Raw genomic sequence first — 22,540 nt, 5'->3', positions numbered from 1 at the left:
CTTTAAATGTTGTTTTTCAGATTGTACCACCTGCTGGGTTGATGATTTCAACAGTAGAATAAATGCTCCATTTGCCTTTCATTAGTGGAATTTCCCCCTCATCATCACCAAGCTAATTAAATCATAACAGGACATGAGGTACATTTTCCTAATACAGTCAACCCCTTATATGACGGTGAACTTACAGTCTGCAGTAATGCAGTGTCGCCTCCTAGCTCTGAGCACATTAACATTCTGAACAGCAGGAGATAGGGCAGGGTGTGGCTCCATCACAGCCCATTCATTACACTTCTGTATTATTGGTTCAAATGCATATTTATGCTTCAAAAACAACCTGCACTAGCATATGCATAAGCCACAGAACAAGGTGTTTAGGTAACTGTTAGAGTTTTAAGAAAGGCCCTAGAGGAGTTCCCTTGTGGCACAGTGGATTAAGTATCTTGCATTGTCACCGCTGTGTCTTGGGTCATTGCTGTGGTACACTTTTTTTTTGGGGGGGTCTTTTTTAGGGCCGCTCCTGTGGCATATGGAGGTTCCTAGGCTAGGGGTTGAATCAGAGCTGTAGCCACTGGCCCATGCCACAGCCACAGCAATGAAGAATCCGAGCCGTGTCTGTGACCTACATCACAGCTCACAGCAATGCCAAATCCTCAACCCACTGAGCGAGGCCAGGGACCGAACCCGTGCCCTCATGGATGCTAGTCGGGTTTGACAACTGCTGAACCACGACGGGAACTCCAGGTTTGATCCCTGGTCTGGGAACTTCCTTGTGCCACAGGCATGCCCCCCATTCCACCCCGCCCCCCAAAAGGCCCTAAAATTGTGTAGTATGATAGTTCTCAAAGTGTAGACTCCAGCCCAGCACCAGATACTGGGAGCAGGGGTCCTGATGGCCTTCACGAAGAAGCCATCCAAATGATTCTTGCACACACTGAAAATATCCGGGATGCACTTTTAGGCTCTTCCTCATGAGCAAGGAACCACTGGTGGACTGAGAAGTCTATGGTTTTTGTAATCAGAGATCTGAGTCCTGATTCTGTGACAAACTTTGATAAGACATTAAATTAACTCTCTCTCCGAGTCTCAGTTTCCTCATCTATAAAATGGGAACAATAGTTATCTTATAAGGTTATGGTGAAAATATAATGGGAGGAAACTGTACTTGTGTGTAAATATACTACTACTATTCTAGTAGTCTCATGGTTTGTACTATGTAAAGAAATATCTGTCCTTTTAAAACTTGGGCTAAAAAGTATGCTTTTAACATGAAATGATTTACTTTTAGGGAATGTGTCAAAAATCCTCATGTAAATGGATTTAAAGGTGTGCTCTCAATGTCAATAGTTTTTTTTTTTTTTTTTGTCTTTTGGGGCCGCACCCATGGTATATGGAGATTCCTAGGCTAAGGGTCTAACTGGAGCTACAGCTGCTGGCCTACACTACAGCCACAGCAACGCCAGATCTTTAACCCACTGAGCGAGGCTAGGGATCAAACCCACAACCTCATGGTTCCTAGTTGGATTCATCTCCGCTGAGCCATGATGGGAACTCCTCAATGTCAACAGCTTTAATTAGGTTTTAAAAATAGTGTGGTATAAAATCTTTACAGATGCATTCAACTGATTACATGGATCTCTGTAGAGGTCAAGAGTTTTATAAATAAATGAGTTTATATAAACCCATTTACATATATAACTTTGTCTAAACATTTATATAAAGAGGTATATATGATGAAATATTCCAATTACTTGAATTGTTTCTTTTCTATGCATATCTTGACTCACTGCCATTTTATGAAGATAAACTTGAATATTTTGATACACAGGCCAAGGTCACAACGGAGTCTTGAGATAAGAGAACAAGATAATGTAGGAGTTCCCATTGTGGCTCAGTGGTTAACAAATCCGACTGGGAACCATGAGGTCTTGGGTTGGATCCCTGGCCTCGCTCAGTGGGTTAAGGGTCCGGCATTGCCGTGAGCTGTGGTGTAGGTTGAAGATGCGGCTCGGATCCTGCGTTGCTGTGGCCCTGGTGGAGGCCGGCAGCTACAGCTCTGATTAGATCCCCAGCCTGGGAACCTCTATATGCCACAGGTGCAGCCCTAAAAAAGACAAAAGACCCCCCCACCCCACCCCTCAAAAAGAGAGAGAGAACAAGATAATGTAAAATTAGGCGTGTTTCTTGGCTTATCACTGGAGACATGACAGCAACTCAGGAACATGCAGAGTCAGGTCATTCATTCTTTTCTAGGACTCTCCTCCCTCTTTACTTTCCATATACACACTTAGTAAAATGTCTCATACAGAAATATATCAATTAATGTTCGCTAGGAAGGAGGCCAAGCTCAGATCAAACATTATACTAATGTGAACAGCAAGCAGATGAGAGCACTGGAGGGAGCTGTCTTACTCGGGCTGGTGGGTGTCCACAGTGGAGGTGAGTGACCCCAGCTGCTCCTCCAGCGTATTAATTCTGTATCTCATGTAGAAGGTCGAGATGATTAGTGCGCAGACACTGGGAAAGGATAAAAGAAACACTCTCAGTAGGTTCCTGGCCAGGATCTAATGGATGTTCATAAAACAATAAACTCAGAGGCAACACTTTATGTCTGAAGCAAGCTCTTTTCCAAAATAATGTGGCTCAAGAGACTTTACACAGACTTTTTTTTTCAAGACTGATGGTTGCCACTAAACTTGAGAACTAGAGGGCACTGAAAAGTCTCTAGTGCCTCAATTGAAAATAATGGCCCACTCCGGGGTGTCACGCAAGGCCAGCCAAGGTCGATTACCCAGCTGGTGCTTCTCCTCCCACCAGGTACTGTCGAAGGCCCAGGCCAGCAAGTGTCCAATCCTGTGACTCAAAAATCCCCTGCTTTATCTGGAAACCAAACTGGGTGTGTCCTCCTGGGTTATAAGGAACAGCCTAGAACTAGGTCAGGCTATTTTTAGAACAACTGGTTATAGACTGGAAGCTGAGAGGGAAGTTAAGCTGATGCCCAAGTTTTCAATAAAGGGGATGCAATTTGCTGACCAAAAGTTGTTTTGGTCTCTATCCGGAGGACACAGAACAGATGGCAAAATAAACAACAGGAACAGGAGTTCCCATTGTGGCTTGGTGGTAATGAACCTAACTAGGATCCATGATACAGGTTTGATCCCTGGCCTCACCCAGTAGGTTAGGGATCCAGCATTGCAGTGAGCTGTGGTGTAGGCTGAGGATGCAGCTTGGATCCCACGTTGCTGTGGCTGTGGCTGCGGTGTAGGCCGGCAGATAAAGCTCTGATTCGACTCCAAGCCTGGGAACCTCCATATGCCGTGGGTGCAGACCTGAAAAAAAAGAAAAAAAAGAAAAAAAAACAAAAGGAAAAAAGATGCTTCATAATTCAGGAAACAATTTCCCCACTAAGAGTATCTACTCAGAATTTAGTCCTCTGCTCGATCTGGCATCTTTTGTTTTTCCTTCCTCCTTTCTTGCTAGTTATTTAAGAATGGGATGAATATGAAAATGGGACCTAAGTTTAAGAAAAAAGATGCTGAAGTAGATAAAATTTGCCCCCCCCCCCAGATTTGGGTCACATTAGAGACAACTGAGATTCCCAATAGTTCTTGGTAATGTGAGGAGATTATTCCTGTAGTGAAATGAATCATTTTCTTAAGTCAGAGTAAATACATTTACTTACACAATTGCATAGAATATAAGAATCTGGTGGAGAGTTGGACATTTCTGAGACTTTACTCTGTGTACAATTCCACTGAGTTCCGACTGACCTGTTGGATGGAAAACAAAAATCGATTGTTTTAAAATGACAACGTCTCCATCATGCAGGAGTGTCCCTTATAAAGAAGTCCTTGAGAGAGGGAATTATTTCCAGGTAATAGAAAGCAGAGAAAATACGAAGCCAAGCCTTCGGTTCTTCTTTTAACCAGTGGTTACAATTCCTTCCCACAGGTGCCATTCAATACCTATTTGGTGAGAGCCTTCTCTGTGCCAAGCACGGCGATGGGGTGGCTGGTGAACCAGACTGACACCATCCTTGATCTCCTAACAGCACAGCCGGGAACCACTTATTAGAATCATCAGTAAATAATAACTAATGTGACTTTTACTGGTGATGCATGAATCACAGTCTCAACGTATCCAGAGTAAGGATGGGTCTCCATGAAGGCTGTGCATCTTTGTCTCCCCCACAGTAAAGCAGGGAACTGGGTATGGTTTGTTGAGTGATTAAATGAATTAATATGCAAAAGCCTATAGCAGGAAGGGAGGGGAGGAAATGGGAAAGGCAGTCCTAAAGTGAAACGTTTGAGGATCCCATAAAAATTGCAAGCAAATGCCCCTACCGTCCCCCAGAAAAATCCATTCCTCACCATGTGTGGGAAGACTCTTGGCTTTGCCTTCAGGCACTCTGTTCACGAGGGCATCTGTCCGAGTTGGTTTTGCTTCTCCCTTGGACACGTTGAGAACTGTCTGGGATTCTGTCACATGGAAATCTAGCAAGCCGAAACGTGGCTGGGTGAGTTTTCTCCCCAGTGCATTTCAATGCATAGGATCAACCACAAAGCAAATCAATCCCTTCATATGTATAAGGGCCAAGAATATAAACAGATCATCTCATAGGCTGGTTGAGTGGTTTGGGGATGAAATCTAGTACTCAATTTAAGCAAAGAAGTCATGAAATGATACACGAGCAGTCTGTCCTTAGCCCACTGACTCGGGGGAATGCTTCAGCTGTAATAATGAAAAACATCACTAAAGAAGAGGTAAGAAAATATTGTATGTTTCTGTCTTTCAACCACCCCAGGATTATGTCTGTTTAAAAGAGATCTGTTCCATGGTCATAAAGGGAAACGGATTTTTTACCATGTAGGCAATTCCTTTTCCTTGAATGTCCCAACCACCTCTTCTTTAGAGTCTCCACTTAATTATTAGCTCCAAAGATGTGTTGGGTTTTGGTTGGTTTTGGTTTTTTAGGGGTGAGATAAAGATGGATTGTGGACAGTTCAATTTCAGTCAAGACACAGAAATCTCTCACACCTCGAGAGTTCTCAGATTCAGGAGTCTGAGATCCAGAACTGCTGTATCCCTCCATGTCCTGTCTTCTTTGCCGAACCACTCCATCCAGATCCGAGAATTCATCGTTGAAATCCTGAGGGGAAACAGGAAAAGAGGAGAAGCCCATTTTCCCTTATTCAACAGACAGGCCTTTGGCACCTCCAGCCCTTTTACTTAGGCTTAACGTATAGGACATGGAAAAGGAAGGGCTGCCCCATGCTAGTGGGCTGGCCCCGCAGATCACAGAGCATCTGGTTACTGAGACAGATTGTTCTGGGCAGTTAGAATTCTGTCGACCAACAGTAGCCAACTTGTTTGAAAGAGCAAATGGCCAGGAAAAAAACCTGAAATGGTGATGACGGAAAAGCTTCCAGGCGTAAAGCTGCCTAAGACTCATTAGCACTTTGTAATGAGAAAAAGTGACGGAATAGACACACTGAAGGAAGTCCGAAATGCAGAGAAAGGTATTTCCAAATCACTTAAAAAGAAAAAGTTTTGGGAACAAGAGGGAAGATGCCTAGCAAATGAGACTCGGAAAGGAAAGCTTTAGTTTTTTTCTTCCTTCAACCAAATCAAAACAGGGTCACTGTCGTTACTTCTAAATGACAGAAGGGTGACAGAGGAGAAGAGAAAAAGCGTGGAAACTTGACCACTTTGCCCCCAAAGTGCTTAAGAACCAAGAAGAGAAGGCATCATTAAAATGTCCCATCAAAGGTACAATTAGGCGACCTTTTCACAATTTAGTTAGCGGCCAAGAAGAGGGGACGTGGCTTGTAAGCAAATTACCAGCCTGTCCCCTTCAATGTGCTGTCTCTTGATCCTTTCAACAGTCATTTCAATCTCATGCAAGAATTTATAGGGGAAGGAAAATGGAAAAATTCAAGTCTCTCCTATTTCATACTTATTGGATGCCTAGCATAGATAAGACAGTATGCCAAAGCCACACACACACACACACACATACACACACACACAAAATCACCCCTCATCTTCACAGCCTCATCAGGAGGTTGGCACTTTACTGGATAAAGAAACTGAGTCAGGGCAGTTCAAGAGCTTGTCTGATGGCATAGCTCAGCTGGGTGGAACCCAAATTTGAAACCAGGTTTGTTGGATTCCAAGTCATGCGTTTCCATCTATTGTGTACTGTTTCCCACTCCTTTTTTTTTTTTAAGGTACATTAAAAAAAAAAACCTTTGAGATAGAATTCACCATTTTAAGTATACAGTTTAGTAGTTTTTAGAATAATCATGTCATTGTATAACCATCACTACTGTCTTATCTCACAATATTTCCTTCTCCCCCCAACCAAAGAAATTATTTACCCACTCCCAGTTTCCCCCTCCTCCCATCCCTTGGCAACTACTAATGCAATGCCTCTGTGGATTTTTATACTTTTGACATTTCATATAAATGGGATCATACAATATGCGGTCTTTTATGTCTGGCTTCTGTCACTTAGCATAATGTGGAAAGGTCCATCCATGATATATTATGTATCAGTAGTTCTTTTTCTGGTCAAAAAATATTTCATTGTATGGATACCTTACATTTGGTTTATCCATTATCAGCTGATGGCTATTAGGGTTGTTTCCACTTTTTTATATTAAAGTATACAGTTGATTTAAATGTACAGCAAAGTGAATCAGTCATAAACATATATACATTCTTTTTTTATATTATTTTCCATCATGGTCTATCTCGGGAGATTGAAGAGTTCCCTGTGCTATATAGTAGGACCTCATTGCTTATCCATTTTTTTTTTTTTTTTTTTTAGGGCTGCACCTGCAGCATATGGAAGTTCCCACGCTAGGGGTCAAATTGAAGCTGTAGCTGCCAGCCTGCAACAATACTGCCAGCCATAGCAACGCTGGATCCAAGCTGCCCCTGCAACCTCTGCCACAGCTTACCGCAGTGCTGGATCCTTAACTCAGTGAGTGAGGCCAGGGATCAAACCCTCATAGACAACAATAGGTCTCTAAGCTGCTGAGCCATATTGGTAACTACAGCTTATCCATTCTAAATGTAATAGTTTGTCTCTATTCACAGTAATCAATTTGGGAACAATAATTTGAACAATAGGACTCTTTGGGGCTGACATTTTACCATCACAGGTACAAATCTTGTACAAATGGGGGGATCTACTTCCCATTGGAAATTTAGTCTTTGATCAACAAAGTCTAAGGGAATCCGAGAATCTCTACCTTGCACTTGGCCACTACAGCTTTCTTCTTTTACAGTTATTTCTGGGTATCCCTCATCTTCTCTACTAAGTTGTGATGAAGGCAAGAACTAGTTTTGCAGAAAGAGAAATTGGAAAGACAAAGAAAATGAACTTAAAGTTACCACAGGGGAGAGGGAAAAATCAGAGGCTTGCGATTAACCTACAAACACTACTATATATAAAATAGATAACCAAGAAGGATCTACTGTATAGCACAGGGAACTCTACTCAATATTCTGTAATAACCTTTATGGAAAGAGTCTCTGAAAAAGAATGGGTTTATGTATGCATATAACAATCAATGCACTGTACACGTGAAACTAACAAAGTGTTGTAAATCAACTTCAATACAAAGTTAAATAAAGTTTTTAAAAAAGCAACTCGTTTTGATTTTTCCTGGTGTTCTTATGGGTACACTAGCCTGGTGCTTTGAACATACAAGACACTCAGCGACTTTTGGAATGAATCATGCCCTACCCAAAGAGACTGGTGAATCCCTCTAAAACAACACCGACAAACTGCAAAATTTTAAGAATACCTTCAGGGACCAGTAACTGGCCAGGAGTGCCCACCATCACCTTTCTTTTGCAGGACGCCCCTTCAGTTTACTTGGAAAAGTTTATGGGCTCTTACAGTCCCCGCTTCTTCAGGGCAGAAATGCTCTGTTTCTTCAACTTTGCCTCAAATATCGCTGTCCTTAGTTCCAAACATAAAAATGTTTTGACACCCTGGTCATGTGTAAGGAGACGCTGCGGCTGCCGTATTCACTTTCTTTGCATGTGGATAGTCAGTTACGCAGGCAACTCACCAGAGGCAGAGATGAAGGGCGGTCTGCCCGGAAACTGTTTTCAAGGGAAGACGGATTGGGGCTGTTGCCAATACTTGCATTCTGCAATGATTGAAACGAAACTGTTTTCACAAAATGAAAAAACCAGATCAACAACGAAACTGTAGGAAATATAGAACGGAGCCAGCCACTGAGGCTCAGGGCTGTCATACTCACTTCTAAGTGTCCACACACAGATTTTAGCAGTTTGTAAGTTGAATCTCTGGAGAGTAAGGAGACAAATATGTACTGAAAAACAAAACCATCATTGTTAACAGATACTGCCTGATGAGAAGTGAGAGTTAAACTTATCTGTGTGTATATATATATATAATTTTTAAAAATTTTCAAATGATGTAGACTATATTCTGGGCAGAGTCTACCTTCTCATTCTGCTCACACACAGCTTTTATTCTATTCCTGGCATAAAGTGAATCTGTTCTCCCACAATAGCAACAAAACCCTCAAACACACTTTCAATAATATAGAAAAGCCAGAAGTATTTGCTAGGTCCTCTTTAAAATTTCTCTCCCTCCCTTCCCCAACCCCCTTTAAAAAAAAAAAAAAAAGGTATTTAACAATTCCCAAGGGTCTGCTTTCTCTGTTCTGACCTAGATTTTTTCCATTGAAAATTTCCCAGCGGCTCTTAATAGGCTTACTCTTTTTCAAGCCACTTCCAGATTCTTTCTTGTACAAATATAGAGATTTTTGAGTGGATGCTTTGAAATAAGTTATGGGAAAGAAGTAAAATCCGAGCTAGATAAGTAATTTGAAGACAAATAACATAAAAACGATTTTACCATCAACCGTATATTGAGAAAATAAAAATGCTCATGCTGTTCCACCTATTGGAGCCACAGAATCTTTTCACACCCCCTTTCTAAAGTTTGTAATTACCCTCTCACTTCCCATGAGAGAACCTGATGGACTTTTCCAAGCAAAGACCTTATTCCAAAGTAGGTAACGTTATGGGTTCTGGCATAGAACGAGTTGCAAATTTTGGCTCTGATACGAACCAAGTGGGTGATAGTGGGCAAATGGCTTATTTAGTCCCTCCTGGTTTGTTTCCTTACCTTTCTCTTAGTGTGGTAGTGTGGCATAAATGTGTATAAATAAGGAAAGCCTTTTGGGTACACCTGGCAACAAGTACCTAATGCTTGTTAGTCGTGAGTTATTAAAAAAACCAAAACAAAACAAAACAAAAAAACCCCAAACTCAGTGTAGATATTAATGTCTGTCCTAGCTCGTCAGAATAGCCTCTATTATCTCTCCCTCTCCTTCCCTCCTTAAATTATTCAGTGTGGTTAGAAATGAAATGCAGCTTTTCTGTTTTCCTAGAAACAGTAGGGAAAATATTAAAAAATAATTTCAAGGGAAAAATGAGTAACCAAACTGGTCCACTCCCTCCCCCCTGCCAAGGTGAAACACCACTCCCCGTGCAAATATTTCAGGTTGCACACGCCTGGGGCAGCCCAATAGTCAATGAACTTCTGTACCGCAGAGGAGTAGTTAAGGCAACCTGAAAACAAAGAGGGCCTGGGAACTGGTCCTGAAGCTGCACTTGAATAGCAAGCTCAAGTTTCATGTCTCCGGCTTGGCTCTGGAGCCGCACTGATGAAGGTTATGCAGAGGCTGGCTGGCCCTGCCCCAGGGACTCCCCAGTATCACCCTCCCCGCCCCCCTCCCCAAGCCCACCCCATGAACAAGATAGTGGTGGTGGTGGTATAAATAATGCTAAAGACGTGAAATAGGTCCATTTAGCCTGACCTGACCTGATGGATGTTAGGGAAAGAATTTTATTTTTTTGACCTTGGTCAAACAAGTATAATGAAGTCAGCAGGAAATTCACAATTGGCAGCAATCACATTAGAATAAATCACCTTGTCAGGGGAAGCAACACTACACAAATGTCTCAAGGCTGTGATTTCAAAAATGAGTCTCCTAAAAATGAGTCTCCTGATTCAGCATCGGAGGTGATGGTATTTATGGTTCAAGGTCTTGGTCCTTGGCAAGAAGCCCCAAAGGCAATGAGACCCAGAGTAGGATAAAGCTGGGTGCCAGGCCTGCTGCGTACTCACCCTGTCTGTGACCGTCGCTATAATCAGGGCATTTGGCACCAGAAGGGCAGTTTTGGTTTTCTTTATCAGGGTTACCGAGAAAGCTGGAATCGAGATCTGAAACAGAATCGCGGAGTTAATACGGGATCGGGCTTCGCAGAGCAGCACTTCAAATCTTTACGTTAACGGAAAAAATAAAAATAAATCAAAACCAGCAGCAAGCTCTCCACCCTCCATGGAAAAAAGGGATTCTTAAAGAGAGGCAAGGCTGTGTCACAGAGATCCTAAGGGGGTCTTTACAAAGCTGGAGGATAAATCTGGACCCTCAGGTTTACCGAAGGGCTTAGTGGGAAACCTTTATCTTTAGACATGGGAATAGAACACAAAATGTGCCATCATTTGAAAGGTCAGCTGAAGGCACTAAAGAAGGTACAGGCTTATGGCATCCACTAGGAGCCCATCTCCACACGCCTCGCTCTCCTCTGGCCTTGGGGAAAAGGCTGAAAAGCACTGGTGTAGCCGACTCATTATTGGACGGGAAGTCTGCGACCTGAATTCTCAGTTCTGTTACTACCTACGTGACCTACTCAGCCTTGGAAGCTGTCCTTTTTGGACCTCAGTTTCCTGACTTTTAACATAGAGACAGTCTTACCTTCGTCCTGGGATTTTTTTGTGGATTAAATGAGGTAATAGATTGAAAATGGCTAATGCTCAATCAAAATGTCATTCATTTCCTCATTTGTTTCATAAAAAGAGGATGGGTGAAATAAAAGAACTCTAAGTTCTTTTCTGGTTCAAACAATAAAGACGAACACCAATGACAATTATAGCAGCTACAATTATCTCTACCTGTTTAGCAGATGGCAGTGTCTTTCAATTATGACAGTCCCATAAAGTAGATATTCTAAGAGAGAAGGATATTTCCTTAGAGGTATATGACTTGCTCAAGGTTATAAACACAAGGTTACAAAGACAAAATCTGAGCCAATCTGATCCAAAATAAAGGTTCAGGCTTTTTTTCTTTCTTTTTTTTTTTAGGGCCTCACTTGCAGCATATGGAATTTCCCAGGCTAGGGGTCGAATCAGAGCTGCAAATGCCCGCCTACACCACAGCCACAGCAACTTGGGATCCAAGCTGCATCTGTGACCTACACCACAGCTAACGGCAATGCCAGATCATTAACCCACTGAGCGAGGCCAGGGATCGCATCTTCATGGATACTAGTCAGGTTCATTTCTGCTGTGCCACAATGAGAACTCCCAAAATAAGGGTTCATTTTGCTACAATGTACTGGAGGCCACAAAGAATGTCTCATCGGAGTTCCCTTGTGGTGCAGTGGGTTAAGGACCTGGTGATGTCCCGGAAGCAGCTTGGGTAGGTGCTACGGCGTGGATTTGATCCCTGGCCTGGGAGCTTCCATGTGCCTCAGGCACGCCCCCGCCCCCACCAAAAAAAATAGAGTTCCAACTGTGGTTCAGTGGGTTATGAACCCAACTGGTATCCATAAGGATGTGAGTTCAGTCCCTGGCCTCACTCGTGGGGTAAGGCTCTGGCATTGCTGTGAGCTGTGGTGTAGGTCGCAGACCTGGCTTGGATCCCAAGTTACTATGGCTGTGGCACAGGCCAGCAGCTATAGCTCTAATTCGACCCTAGCCTGGGAACTTCCATATGCTGTGGGTACAGCCCTAAAAAAAGAAAAGAAAAAAAAATTGTTTTTAATTAAAAAAACAAAAGAAGGTACCACATTGTACCAGATGCCACAGAGAACAGTAGATGTTCCTGCTATTTTAATGCTGCATTCCTTCAACCAGGTTTTGTCTCACAGTAAAATTCGACCCCCCGTAACAAGAAAAGGACCAGAATCTTTCCATAGGTACACACACTCGCTTGAACATCTATTCTGTAAAAAAGCTTCACATATTGTGAAAGAGATCAGCAAGCTCAGTGGGGGAGAGGAGTGCTTTATGTAGGTACTGCAGCTTGAAGGTCCAAAACTGAGCTTTTAATATTCTTAAATTTTATTTTTTTTAAATTGATTGTTTGATTGATTGATTTGTGTTTTTAAGGCCACAGTCATGGCATATGGAGGTTCCCAGGCTAGGGGTCAAATCAGAGCTGCAGCTGCCAGTCTCTGCCACAGCCATAGCAACATAGGATCCAAGCCGCATCTATGACCTACACTGAAGCCCACGACAACTCTGGATCCTTAACCCCCGAGTGTGGCCAGGGATCGAATCTGAGTCCTCATGGATGCTAGTCAGATTCGTTTTCATTGAGCCACAACAGGAACTCCAAATCTTCTCAAATTTTAATTTTGAATATTTGCATTCATATTCAGGTTTATGAAATGGAATTGTTCTACTCCCCTTCCAAGTTCCAGATGAAAGACCATGGAAGAATGAGGGGCTAATCTAAATTAGACATTAAAAAAAAAAAAAAAAGGCTGTTTTGCCAAAGAACACTACACACAAAACTTTTGAAGTTGGGGTGATAAGTATAAGTCAGAAGTTATAAAATGGCATTACTTTGGAAAAAAGAATTTAAGATCTTCCAAGATAGATGATGATATAAAAATGAGTCTAATTTTGTTTTGGAGCAGCAACACAAGCACACAGTGACAAGGGGCTGTAAATTTTGGATTTTTTTGCATAATCTAAGGCATGGAACACCCTTAAGGAGTTTTCAATCAACTACTTCCTGAGTATAAGATGACAACTAGATAACATTTGAGAAATAGAGCATGAATCACCTCGCAGTTTGAGACGAGATGGAATGTGATACACGGCTTTAATTTCACTGGCATCTGAAAATACACACAGGCGGACGACAAGGTCCTGATTAAATTCAGATGACGTTTTATTAATATGTTTCAGGGTAGGGTGCTTAGAAATTCCTCTTCCTAGAGCAGGTTGTTTGGTGGCTTTTAGTTCATACTGGATCATGATGGACCGAGTTCTGCAGGGAGTGAGCGCCTTCTGCCACAGAGCTGAAACCCAAATCTCCTGGACACCATCCTCCACGGGGATGAATGTGCAAGGAATGTGTCACTATCCCAGTTCTTAGCTTCCCACCCCTCTGGTCTCTGAGATTAGATACAGCACATGCAAAAGCCATCCCAGTGTGTCCCTGTCTTGAAAAAATCAGGTCACTCCTTTTAGCTTTTTTTTTTGGTCAGGTCTGTCTTAGGGAGAGGGAAGATTCTGACACCATGGCTGGAATCACATTAGCTTGAAATTGCATGTGCTGGCTTTGTGAAGCCCCCATTCCCTCACAAAGCCTAGTTCCTTCTTCACTAATGGTTTCAACCCCCTGCAGGTTGGGTCAGAGGTGTTGGCTCACTCTTATTCCTGAGAATTATCTTTATCCCACTGAACTGGAGACTAATCTTAAACCACCACCCCATCCCACTCTACGAATAAGTGCTTATACTGCAGAAACCTAGAAATATGGTGCAATACTACTCAGAATTGCATTATACTGATGCTAATAACGCTGTGAATCTAAAATATGTCTACCTAAATATCACCCTGTAATAAAAATCACATGCTTGATACTACACCAACAAAATAAAGAACTTCCATTGACTCAGCACCAACAAAATAAAGAACTTCCATTGTATTTGCTAAGTAGTCTGTTTATAAGATTGCCAGAGGCTTTAGGGAGAATATTTAAATAAAGCATATCTACCAGTCAAAACAAAAGGAATTTTTCAGCAGCTGCTTCATAAACTTAAAGCTGCTTGTTCATAATCATGAGTCAGAATGATTACAAACTCACTGAGGTCACGCAGAGCCCTGGGGTTTCTCTGACTCCTGGTTCGGGTGGCCTGCGTGAACCCTATGATGTGACATGGCGGTTCAAAGGGGAAGAATGTCATTGGGATGGAATCAGCTTCTCCCTTCTCAGGCCGAAGTCCCAAGGTCCTTATTTTAGAAGGTGGGGCCCTGGGAAAACTGCCAATTCCTTCACGTCATTCTTCTTAAAGGCTCAGGTGTCATGGGCCTCTGCTCTCCCCAATCTGTGTGTAGTGAGACTGAAAAGCTGCTAATCACTGTCCACTGGGGACTGTGGGTATGGGACCCTCCCCGACTAGGCCTGAGATGCTCCAATGCCTGCTCATTTGGTGCTGGTGACAAAGTGAGCTCTAACAAGTAGCTGATTTCTCAGCATGTTGTCTAGACAGCTCTGAATATGGTGTAAAATTCGCTCATCTTTAAAAACTGTTTGGGGTTTAATGTAAAATTTGCTCATCTTTAAAAATTGTTCTGGGTTTAATGGGCATTGTTTAGTGCCTTTGAAACAAATCATGGGGCACTTTCCATATAAAGAACTTTGAGAGTTTGCCAGGGACATCCAGGTAAAAAGGATTTACGGTAGGAAGGTGAGAGAAAGATACGTATACAAGGAAATGAAGGAGAGAGGGGTGTTTAGAGAAAAAGGGAAGTGAGGGTTGCTTACAGGCATTTAGAACCTGTGGCATTTGGAACTACAGCAAAGGAAAGTTGGTAAAAAGGTATAATAATGACACTATCTATAAACACTGCTGTTATTTAAAACAATTACTATTCAGGAGTCCCCCTTGAGGTTCAGCAGAAACGCATCTGACTAGCATCCATGAGGATGCAGCGTTGATCCCTGGCCTCGCTCAGTGGGTTAAGGATCCCGAGTTGCCCATGAGCAAAATAAAATAAAATAAAGTAACAACAATTGCCATTCATAATAATTAAGAAAATTCAGGGTTAGCTTGCTTTTAAAAAAATTATACCCACCTTAGTGTCTTTTCCAAAGACCTTGGAATGAAAACAAATCCAGTTGTCTGATACAAAGAGCTTCCCCTGGTATAATATCTCTTTTTGCAGGGCACAGGTAAAACCTGGGAAAATATACACAAGTAGGTGCCACATATTTAGAATTTCCATTTAAAATGAAAATTGTGATATATGTTGGTAACTCAGGGATGAGCAGAGATAATATACTCACATGCTCTAAAGATCTCTCTCCTCATTTTCCAGAATAAAACTATGGTTCTGAGTCTTTTTTATGTATTTACTTATTTTTGTCTTTTTCTTTTTTTTTCTTCAGGGCCATACCCACCACATATGGAGGTCTCCAGGCTAGGGATCAAATCAGAGCTGTAGCTGCTGGTCTGCACCACAGCCACAGCTCACAGCAACATCGGATCCTTAACCCAATGAGCAAGGCCAGGGATCGAACCTGCGTCCTCATGGATGACAGATTCATTTCCTCTGTGCCACGAGGGGAACTCCCTGAGAGTGTTTTTTAATTCAAAGGCTTACAGACTTTGGTATAAGCATCAAAATGGAAAGGCAAGTCTATCACTGCAGGTGACGGTTCAAGAATGATGGTTCAGACATCTCCTCTATTTAGGAAGGTGTGTCTCCCTTGTGCTCATGTTAGCACCGCTGCCCCTCCTCCCCAGGGATGGTCACTAATGACTCTCTGGAAACAGAGCACATGACCCACAGCTTCCCTGGAGATCAGGCAGACATCCAGCAAGGTGCCTTGGGATTTGTGTACCAAGAGAGGCAGGAAGGAACCTCATGCCCCGTGCACTCAGTGGAGTGGGACAGGTACTGAACTGGCCTGCTGGGCCAGGTGTTTGGGTGTAACCCCTGGGCTCTGCATGGCACAGGGGTCAGTGTATCTGTCCACCTAGGATGGCACAGCCTCTTGCATCGGTGGGTTGTTTTTTTTTTTTTTTGCTTTTTAGGGCTGCACCTGCAGCATATGGAAGTTCCCAGGCCAGGGTTTGAATTGGAGCTGCAGCTGCTGGCCTATGCCACAGCCACAGCCACGCCAGATCTGAGCTGCATCTGCGACCTACACACACAGCTCATGGTAACTAGGGATCCTTAACCCACTGAGCCAGGCCAAGGATTGAACCTACATCCTCATGGATACTAGTCAGATTCACTTCCGCTACACCACAACGGGAACTCCCTCCTGCCCCAGTCTTGCTATCCTACAACTCAGCACAATCCAATCCCAATGCATTTCAGCAGTGAATAAATATGGAAGGCGAGGACCTTCTGGAATCCTCTTGGATGGTAACATTGTGTGGAGACAGTCAGTTTCCCATTCTGCTCCCTTATCTTTCCAGGTGCTCGGTGAAAGCTGAGTGTAGTCAGCATTACTGTTGCACCAGGACTTTCACCTGTTCCCCCTGGTGACTCCCTCCCCAGACTCTTTCTCTCCCGAACCAATAAACATCTTGTCAAAATCCACCAGGTCAGCACTTACTTTGCTTCAGGGGTTCCTCCGTGGGGACATCCAGAAACAGCTTGTGGAAATGCATGTTGGCTTTGTCCTGTAAGGAGGAAAAAACACAGGGGTCGCTGCTCTTGCTATTCTCATGAAACGTCACAAATTTTAACTTCAATTTAAATGACATACCAAATCTCCCCTCCCTGGATATAATATCCTTAGAAATCCCTTCTCCCTGAGCTTATATTTTTATTTTTAAAACAATTTTTATTTTTCTGCCTTTTTTTTTAGAGCCGCAGGTGCAACATATGGCAGTTCCCAGGCTAGAGCTGGAATCGGAGCTACAGCTGCTGGCCTACACCACAGCCACAGTAACTCGGGATCTGAGCCATGTCTGCGACCTGGGCCACAGCTCACAACAACTTGGGATCCTTAATCCACTGAACGAGGCCAGGGATCCAACATGCATCCTCATGGATACTAGTCGGACTTGTTTCCAGTGAGCCACGATAGGAACTCCCACCTCCCTGATCTTAGAGTCTCCAACACAGCCCTTCAGTGGAAAATAGTGGCCAGCAGGGCACAGAGGTTTCATTTCCCAACAAGATCAGTGACTTGCTGGCTGGACAAGGATGTCCCGAGTAAGAAAGGAGATAAGATTCTAAGAAATCTCACCAGGCTATAGATCCCTGGACACTAAGGACCCAGAAGAGAGCAGTGGTTGAAAGCTCTGTATCAGATAAGCCTGAGGTTAAGTCTTGGCTATGCCTCTTCTGTAGTATGTGACCCTGGCCTAGTTACTTAACCTCTCTGGGCCCAAGTTTTCTCTCCTGTGCCAGAGGGCCAAATACGGATGCCATCAGCGCATTACATGGGGTCATACATCGCATGGCCCGGCTGCCTGGTTTGTCACTATCACTATCACTGCTGTGAAGGCATTTCCTCAGCCAGGGCCAGGGCCAGGGCCAGATGATAAGCAGGCGTTCACACAAAACTCTCAGCTCTCCAGGGCAGTAGAAGGCCCAAGAGTCTAAAACCAAGGCACCTGTTTCTGCGGCTGTGACAACAGTGTATGGACAGAAATTTACAGGCTGTTAAGTGATGTCACAAACACCACTCCCAGCCCCACAATAACCTGGGAACTGACGTCCCCATTCCATAGGGTCAGGACCCTGTGCCTCAGGGATGCTGAGTGACTGCACTGGCCCCACAAAGCTACCAAGACGTAGAGCTGGGTCCTCTGTCCACAGGACCATCTTCTTCCAAAGCATCCTATCAGGCAGGGTCTAATGAGCTGAACAGAGACACAGAGGCCCCTGATGCTTGATTATCCAAACTAGGAGCAGGTCCAATGGCAGAAATGGCCCTAGCACTGCCATAAAGAGCTTCAGACAGGTCATGAAGATGACAGACAGTTCCCTCAAGTTAACTGTTTGTTTTTTTGTGGGTGTGTCTTTTCTTTTTGCTTTTTCTAGGGCTGCTCCCACAGCATATGGAGGTTCCCAGGCTAGGGGTCTAATGGGAGCTGTAGCCACCGGCCTATGCCAGAGCTGCAGCAATGTGGGATCCGAGCCGCGTCTGCAACCTACACCACAGCTCACGGCAACGCCGGATCCTTAACCCACTGAGCAAGGCCAGGGACCGAACCCACAACCTCATGGTTCCTAGTTGCTTCGTTCACCACTGCGCCACGACAGGAATTCCTCAAGTTAACTGTTTATAGGCGAACACATCTCCTAAGGGAGGTTAGCTTGTGCTGCGTCCCAGGAATACACTTTGCATTCAGAAAGTTTCCTTAATTAAAGCAAGGTGTCCTAGCAGTGCTTTTGTGAGATTTTCTTTTCGTCATTAGGCTATGGTGAGCACTGGTTGGACACTTTATTTAAAAATATCCTGGAGTCCCTGTCGTGGCTCAGTGGTTAACAAATTCGACTAGGGACCATGAGGTTGCGGGTTCCATCCCTGGCCTTGCTCAGTGGGTTAAGGATCCGGCATTGCCGTGAGCTGTGGTGTAGGTCGCAGGTGTGGCTTGGATCCCGCGTTGCCGTGGCTGTGGCGTAGACTGGCAGCTATGGCTCTGATTGGACCCCTAGCCTGGGAACCTCCATATGCTGCAGGAGCAGCCCAAGAAATGGCAAAAAGACAAAAAAAAAAAAAAAAAAATCCTGGGCCGTGGAGTCTTCAAAAATGTGAAATTAACAAAAATCTACAAAAAAGGAAGGACTGATTTAATGAAAGGCAACATGACAAACCCAACACATGGCTCTTGACTGGATTCGGGGGGGGGGGAACAACAAAAAAAACTTTATAAAGGACATTCACTACTGGGCCAATTGTGGAAATTGAAAATGGATTTTATATTGGTAATATTTTTGCATGTAATGTTAAATTTCTAGGGTGAGCCAAGAGTTTCTCATTCTACTTCTTAGGAGACACATATTCAAGTATTTAGGGGTGAAAGGTTAAAAAACCCCAAACTGTTGGCCCCAGTGAGTGTGCCACCTTCTGTGACACAGAACTGGGCTTTGTTACCTATCTTCGTGTGTGGTAGAAGAGACCCCACATTGCTTCTGGAGGACAATCACAACCCTGTTCCCAGGCTTTCCTCCTCCACGTGCAGTTGGGAGGCTTTCTATTCACATGGTGCCTTATCCGACTCTAATCATAATGCAAGGATGTTATGCCTCTCCTGGTCTTGGCTATTAGACGAGCACATGACCTGGCTTGGTCCCTGTGCTCTGGGCACTTGTAAGAGTTAGCGGTCACAGTGGGGGACTCCTACCACCCACTGCGTGTTGAAAGGTCAGTTATGCAATGTAAGACTGACGAAAAGATTTCTGGAAGGAAGTACAGCCTGTCCTTTCTTCATGACTGTCTGAAATCTCTGTCTATATTTGTCCTGACCGTCGGGTTCCTTCCATCGGCTTTAGCGCTTCCATGGCCCTGAGACAATACACGTCTCATTCCTGGATCACCTGGCTGGATGAGGAGGACTTTTTCCTTTCAATCTTCGCGTCATTCTTGCTTTCTGTCTTACAGTCGTTCTTCTCGCTTGCTAAAGAGGCACCGTCAAAGCTGGATTTGGACCTGAGGAAAGAAAATCCAGGGAGTCGCTAAGATTTATTTTTTTTACACCACTCCTTAATTTTATGGTAGTACATCTGGATTATTATACTAGCTCATGAAAAAACCTGACATTCATTTTTGTCTTCAAGACATCCACAACCCTTCAGTACTCTAAGGGCAGTGACCCAGCATGTGATGAGGGAGGCGGGGTGACTGCAAGCAGGCTGTGATTCCAAGCTTCAGAAACCAGACCTTATGGAAGGGAGAAGTATCAGGTGAGCTGTGAAAATAGTTGTCTTGACTCAGAAGTATTTTGAGTTCCCGTTGTGGCTCAGTGGTTAATGAACCTGACTAGTATCCCCGAGGATGCAGGTTCAATCCCTGGCACCACTCAGTGGGTTAAGGATTCCGAGGTGCCATGAGCTGTGGTGTGGGTCGCAGACAAGGCTCGGATGTAGGCCGGTAGCTATAGCTCTGATTCAACCCCTGGCCTGGGGACCTCCATATGCCTCGAGTATGGCCCTAAAAAGACAGGAAAAAAAAAAAAGTATTTGAGCAATATAAAGAAGAGTACTAGAGGCTACTTATACACATAGTAGCTATAGCTCAATCCAAGAATATTTTTGTTTCAGAATTCTATTAATACTTGGCACATGTTAATTGAGTGGGGCGGTGCATTAAATGCCTTGGGGCACACAAGACAGTTTTTATTCTTCAGGAGTCTATACCAGCATCAAGCATCTTTTAAAAAAGGCAGGACCTGCTGTGGCACCAAAACAACACATATGGACGTTAGGAGGAGGGATACAGACAGTAAGTCCAACAGGAGGTAAGAGAAGAGACCAGTAGGACAATGTGGGTTTAATACACTGGGCCTAACACGATGGGCAGGAATCAGGTGTGAGGAAAAGAGTCGTGAAATCAGGATCAAAAAGAACACATTTGGAAGTCCTTCCTTTGTTCTCATGAGGGCAGAGGTCAGAACTCCCAGATTTCCTTCCTTTTTTTTTTTTTTGTCTTTTGTCTTTTTAGGGCCACACCCATGGCATACGGAGGTTCCCAGGCTAGGGGTCTAATCAGAGCTGTAGCCGCCAGCCTACACCACAGCCACAGCAACACAGGATCTGAGCCATGTCCGCAACCTACACCACAGCTCACAGCATTGCTGGATCCTGAACCCACTGAGCAAGGCCAGGGATCGAACCCTAAACCCCATGGTTCCTAGTTGGATTCATTTCTGCTTCGCCATGATGGAACTCCCAGATTTCCTTCTAAAGTGATTTTATTAAAATTTTTTTATGATTGCTTTATAATGTACTGTCAATTTCTGCTGTATAGCAAAGTGACCCAGTCATATATGTATATACATTCTTTTTCTCACATTATCTTCCATCATGTTCCATTACAGGGATATATACTTCCCTGTGCTATATAGCACTAAAATGATTTTAGTGTTGACTCTTCATCTGAGTAGAATTTGCACACATCTTCAACCCTACAGTGAAACGCAGCCATTTCAAAGCGGAAGGCATGCGTGATTTTTGGAGGGATATACACGAACAAGTTTTACGATGCAATTATGTAGATTTTTTTTCTCTTTATTGGGGGGGAGTGGTTGGCACATGAAATCCATGGTTCCACAACAGGATTCTTTAGAACAAGGCTCAGTTAAAAACGATGTTTGGTTTGGAGTTCCCACTGTGGCACAGTGGGTTAAGACTCCAATTGTAGCAGCTTGGGTTTCATCCCTGGTCCAGAGCAGTGGATTAAAGGATCGGGCTTAGGCTGCAGCTGCAGCTTAGATCCAGTCCCTGGCCGGGGAGTTTCCATAAGATGTGGGTTTGGCCATAAACACAACTGTTTGGTTCAAAGTGATTAAGAAGACTCTTAAGCAATCTGGGTGGCACATGGGTGTGACAGAGAGAGAAATGAAGTTAGAGAGATTTCAGGCTCTGGTTTTTGCAGCTGTGAAAAGATGGACTCTATGCTATTTTAGGCCTCTGCCAGCCGCAGCGGTTTGAGTCCAAGATGCCGAAACCATCATTAATTTAAGACACAGAGATCCGGACTCAGCTACTGGCCACTGAACTAGCTCACAGAAAAATTCCTTTAGCATTCTAGGAGCCGCTTTTTTTTTTTAAACAAAATTATGAGCAAATATTTGTACTCTCCTTGCAAATAAAATTGTTTTGACAAATGTCAAATTACCCATTACTTATACTGTCCACTGCTTTGACATTTCACCTCTCCTGATTCAAAGGAAAAAACGTGAATGGTGCTGTCAAGGCAATGCTAAGACCTTTCGAAGAACCATGGACTGGAAGCAAATGTGACAAAAGGGCAGCTGTGCCCTGGGCCGTGCCCCAGTAGAAGGACTTGCTTGCACAGCGCTGGCCTCTCAGGTGGGGGTGGGAGGGGTGCTTACTTACATACATTCTTTCTTTGTGTCTTTTCAGCTGTCTTAGTCTCACTGTCCCATAGGGGATTATGAGCAGGACCCGAAGCCCAGTGCAACATGTTTATTCAAAAATTCCGAATTTCCAGACAGCGAGAACAGTCTTAAACCAAACACAGGGCTCTTGGCAACATATGGATCACACATCATGAAGTTTAACCAGCATGCCCTGATGAAGAGTGTATGATTCTTCATCTGAAGCCTGGGAGAGGTGGAGGTAACACGTGTGGTGCAGAGTGCCTACGGTAGCTGATCAAAGAAGTCAAAGACAAGAAACAACAGGTGCCTTCGGTGGGTGAGTGTGGCAGGATGCTCTGACAGCAAACAGCCATGGAAAGAATGGTTACAAGTGAGACGTGGCGTTCCCCTTGTGGCTCAGCAGTAACGATCCCGACTATTACCCACGAGGACGTGTGTTCGATCCCTGGCCTCGCTCAGTGGGTTAACCATCTGGTGCTGCCCTGAGTCGCGGTGTAGGTTGCAGGAGCAGCTCAGATCCTGCATTGCTGTGGCTGTGGTGTAGGCCGGCAGCTGCAGCTACAATTCGACCCCTAGACAGGGAACTTCCAGATGCCATGGGTGTGGCTCTAAAAATACAAAAAAAGTGAGATGCATCAAGATAGACATGCAGAAA

The 22,540-nt window shown here is 43.9% G+C and overlaps 1 protein-coding gene across 3 annotated transcripts in view; it reads right to left on the bottom strand.

Moving 5' to 3' along the window:
* GRAMD2B (GRAM domain containing 2B) overlaps positions 1–22,540 on the bottom strand; it is a 104,469-nt gene that overhangs the window by 4,310 nt on the left and 77,619 nt on the right. For all 3 annotated transcript variants that reach the window (XM_047778526.1, XM_047778528.1, XM_047778527.1), the window contains 10 exons: positions 19,361–19,472; positions 16,422–16,488; positions 14,930–15,033; positions 10,181–10,276; positions 8,280–8,351; positions 8,085–8,165; positions 5,035–5,146; positions 4,368–4,490; positions 3,680–3,767; positions 2,410–2,514 (listed from right to left, as the gene is read on the bottom strand). In XM_047778526.1, the coding sequence (XP_047634482.1) occupies positions 2,410–2,514; positions 3,680–3,767; positions 4,368–4,490; positions 5,035–5,146; positions 8,085–8,165; positions 8,280–8,351; positions 10,181–10,276; positions 14,930–15,033; positions 16,422–16,488; positions 19,361–19,472 (960 nt within the window). The remainder of the gene's footprint in view (positions 1–2,409; positions 2,515–3,679; positions 3,768–4,367; positions 4,491–5,034; positions 5,147–8,084; positions 8,166–8,279; positions 8,352–10,180; positions 10,277–14,929; positions 15,034–16,421; positions 16,489–19,360; positions 19,473–22,540) is intronic.

Source organism: Phacochoerus africanus, chromosome 4 (genome assembly GCF_016906955.1).
Source record: "Phacochoerus africanus isolate WHEZ1 chromosome 4, ROS_Pafr_v1, whole genome shotgun sequence".
NCBI lineage: Eukaryota > Metazoa > Chordata > Mammalia > Artiodactyla > Suidae > Phacochoerus > Phacochoerus africanus.
Note: the sequence above shows the minus strand (reverse complement) of the source record. Positions and strands in the feature narration are given on the sequence as shown.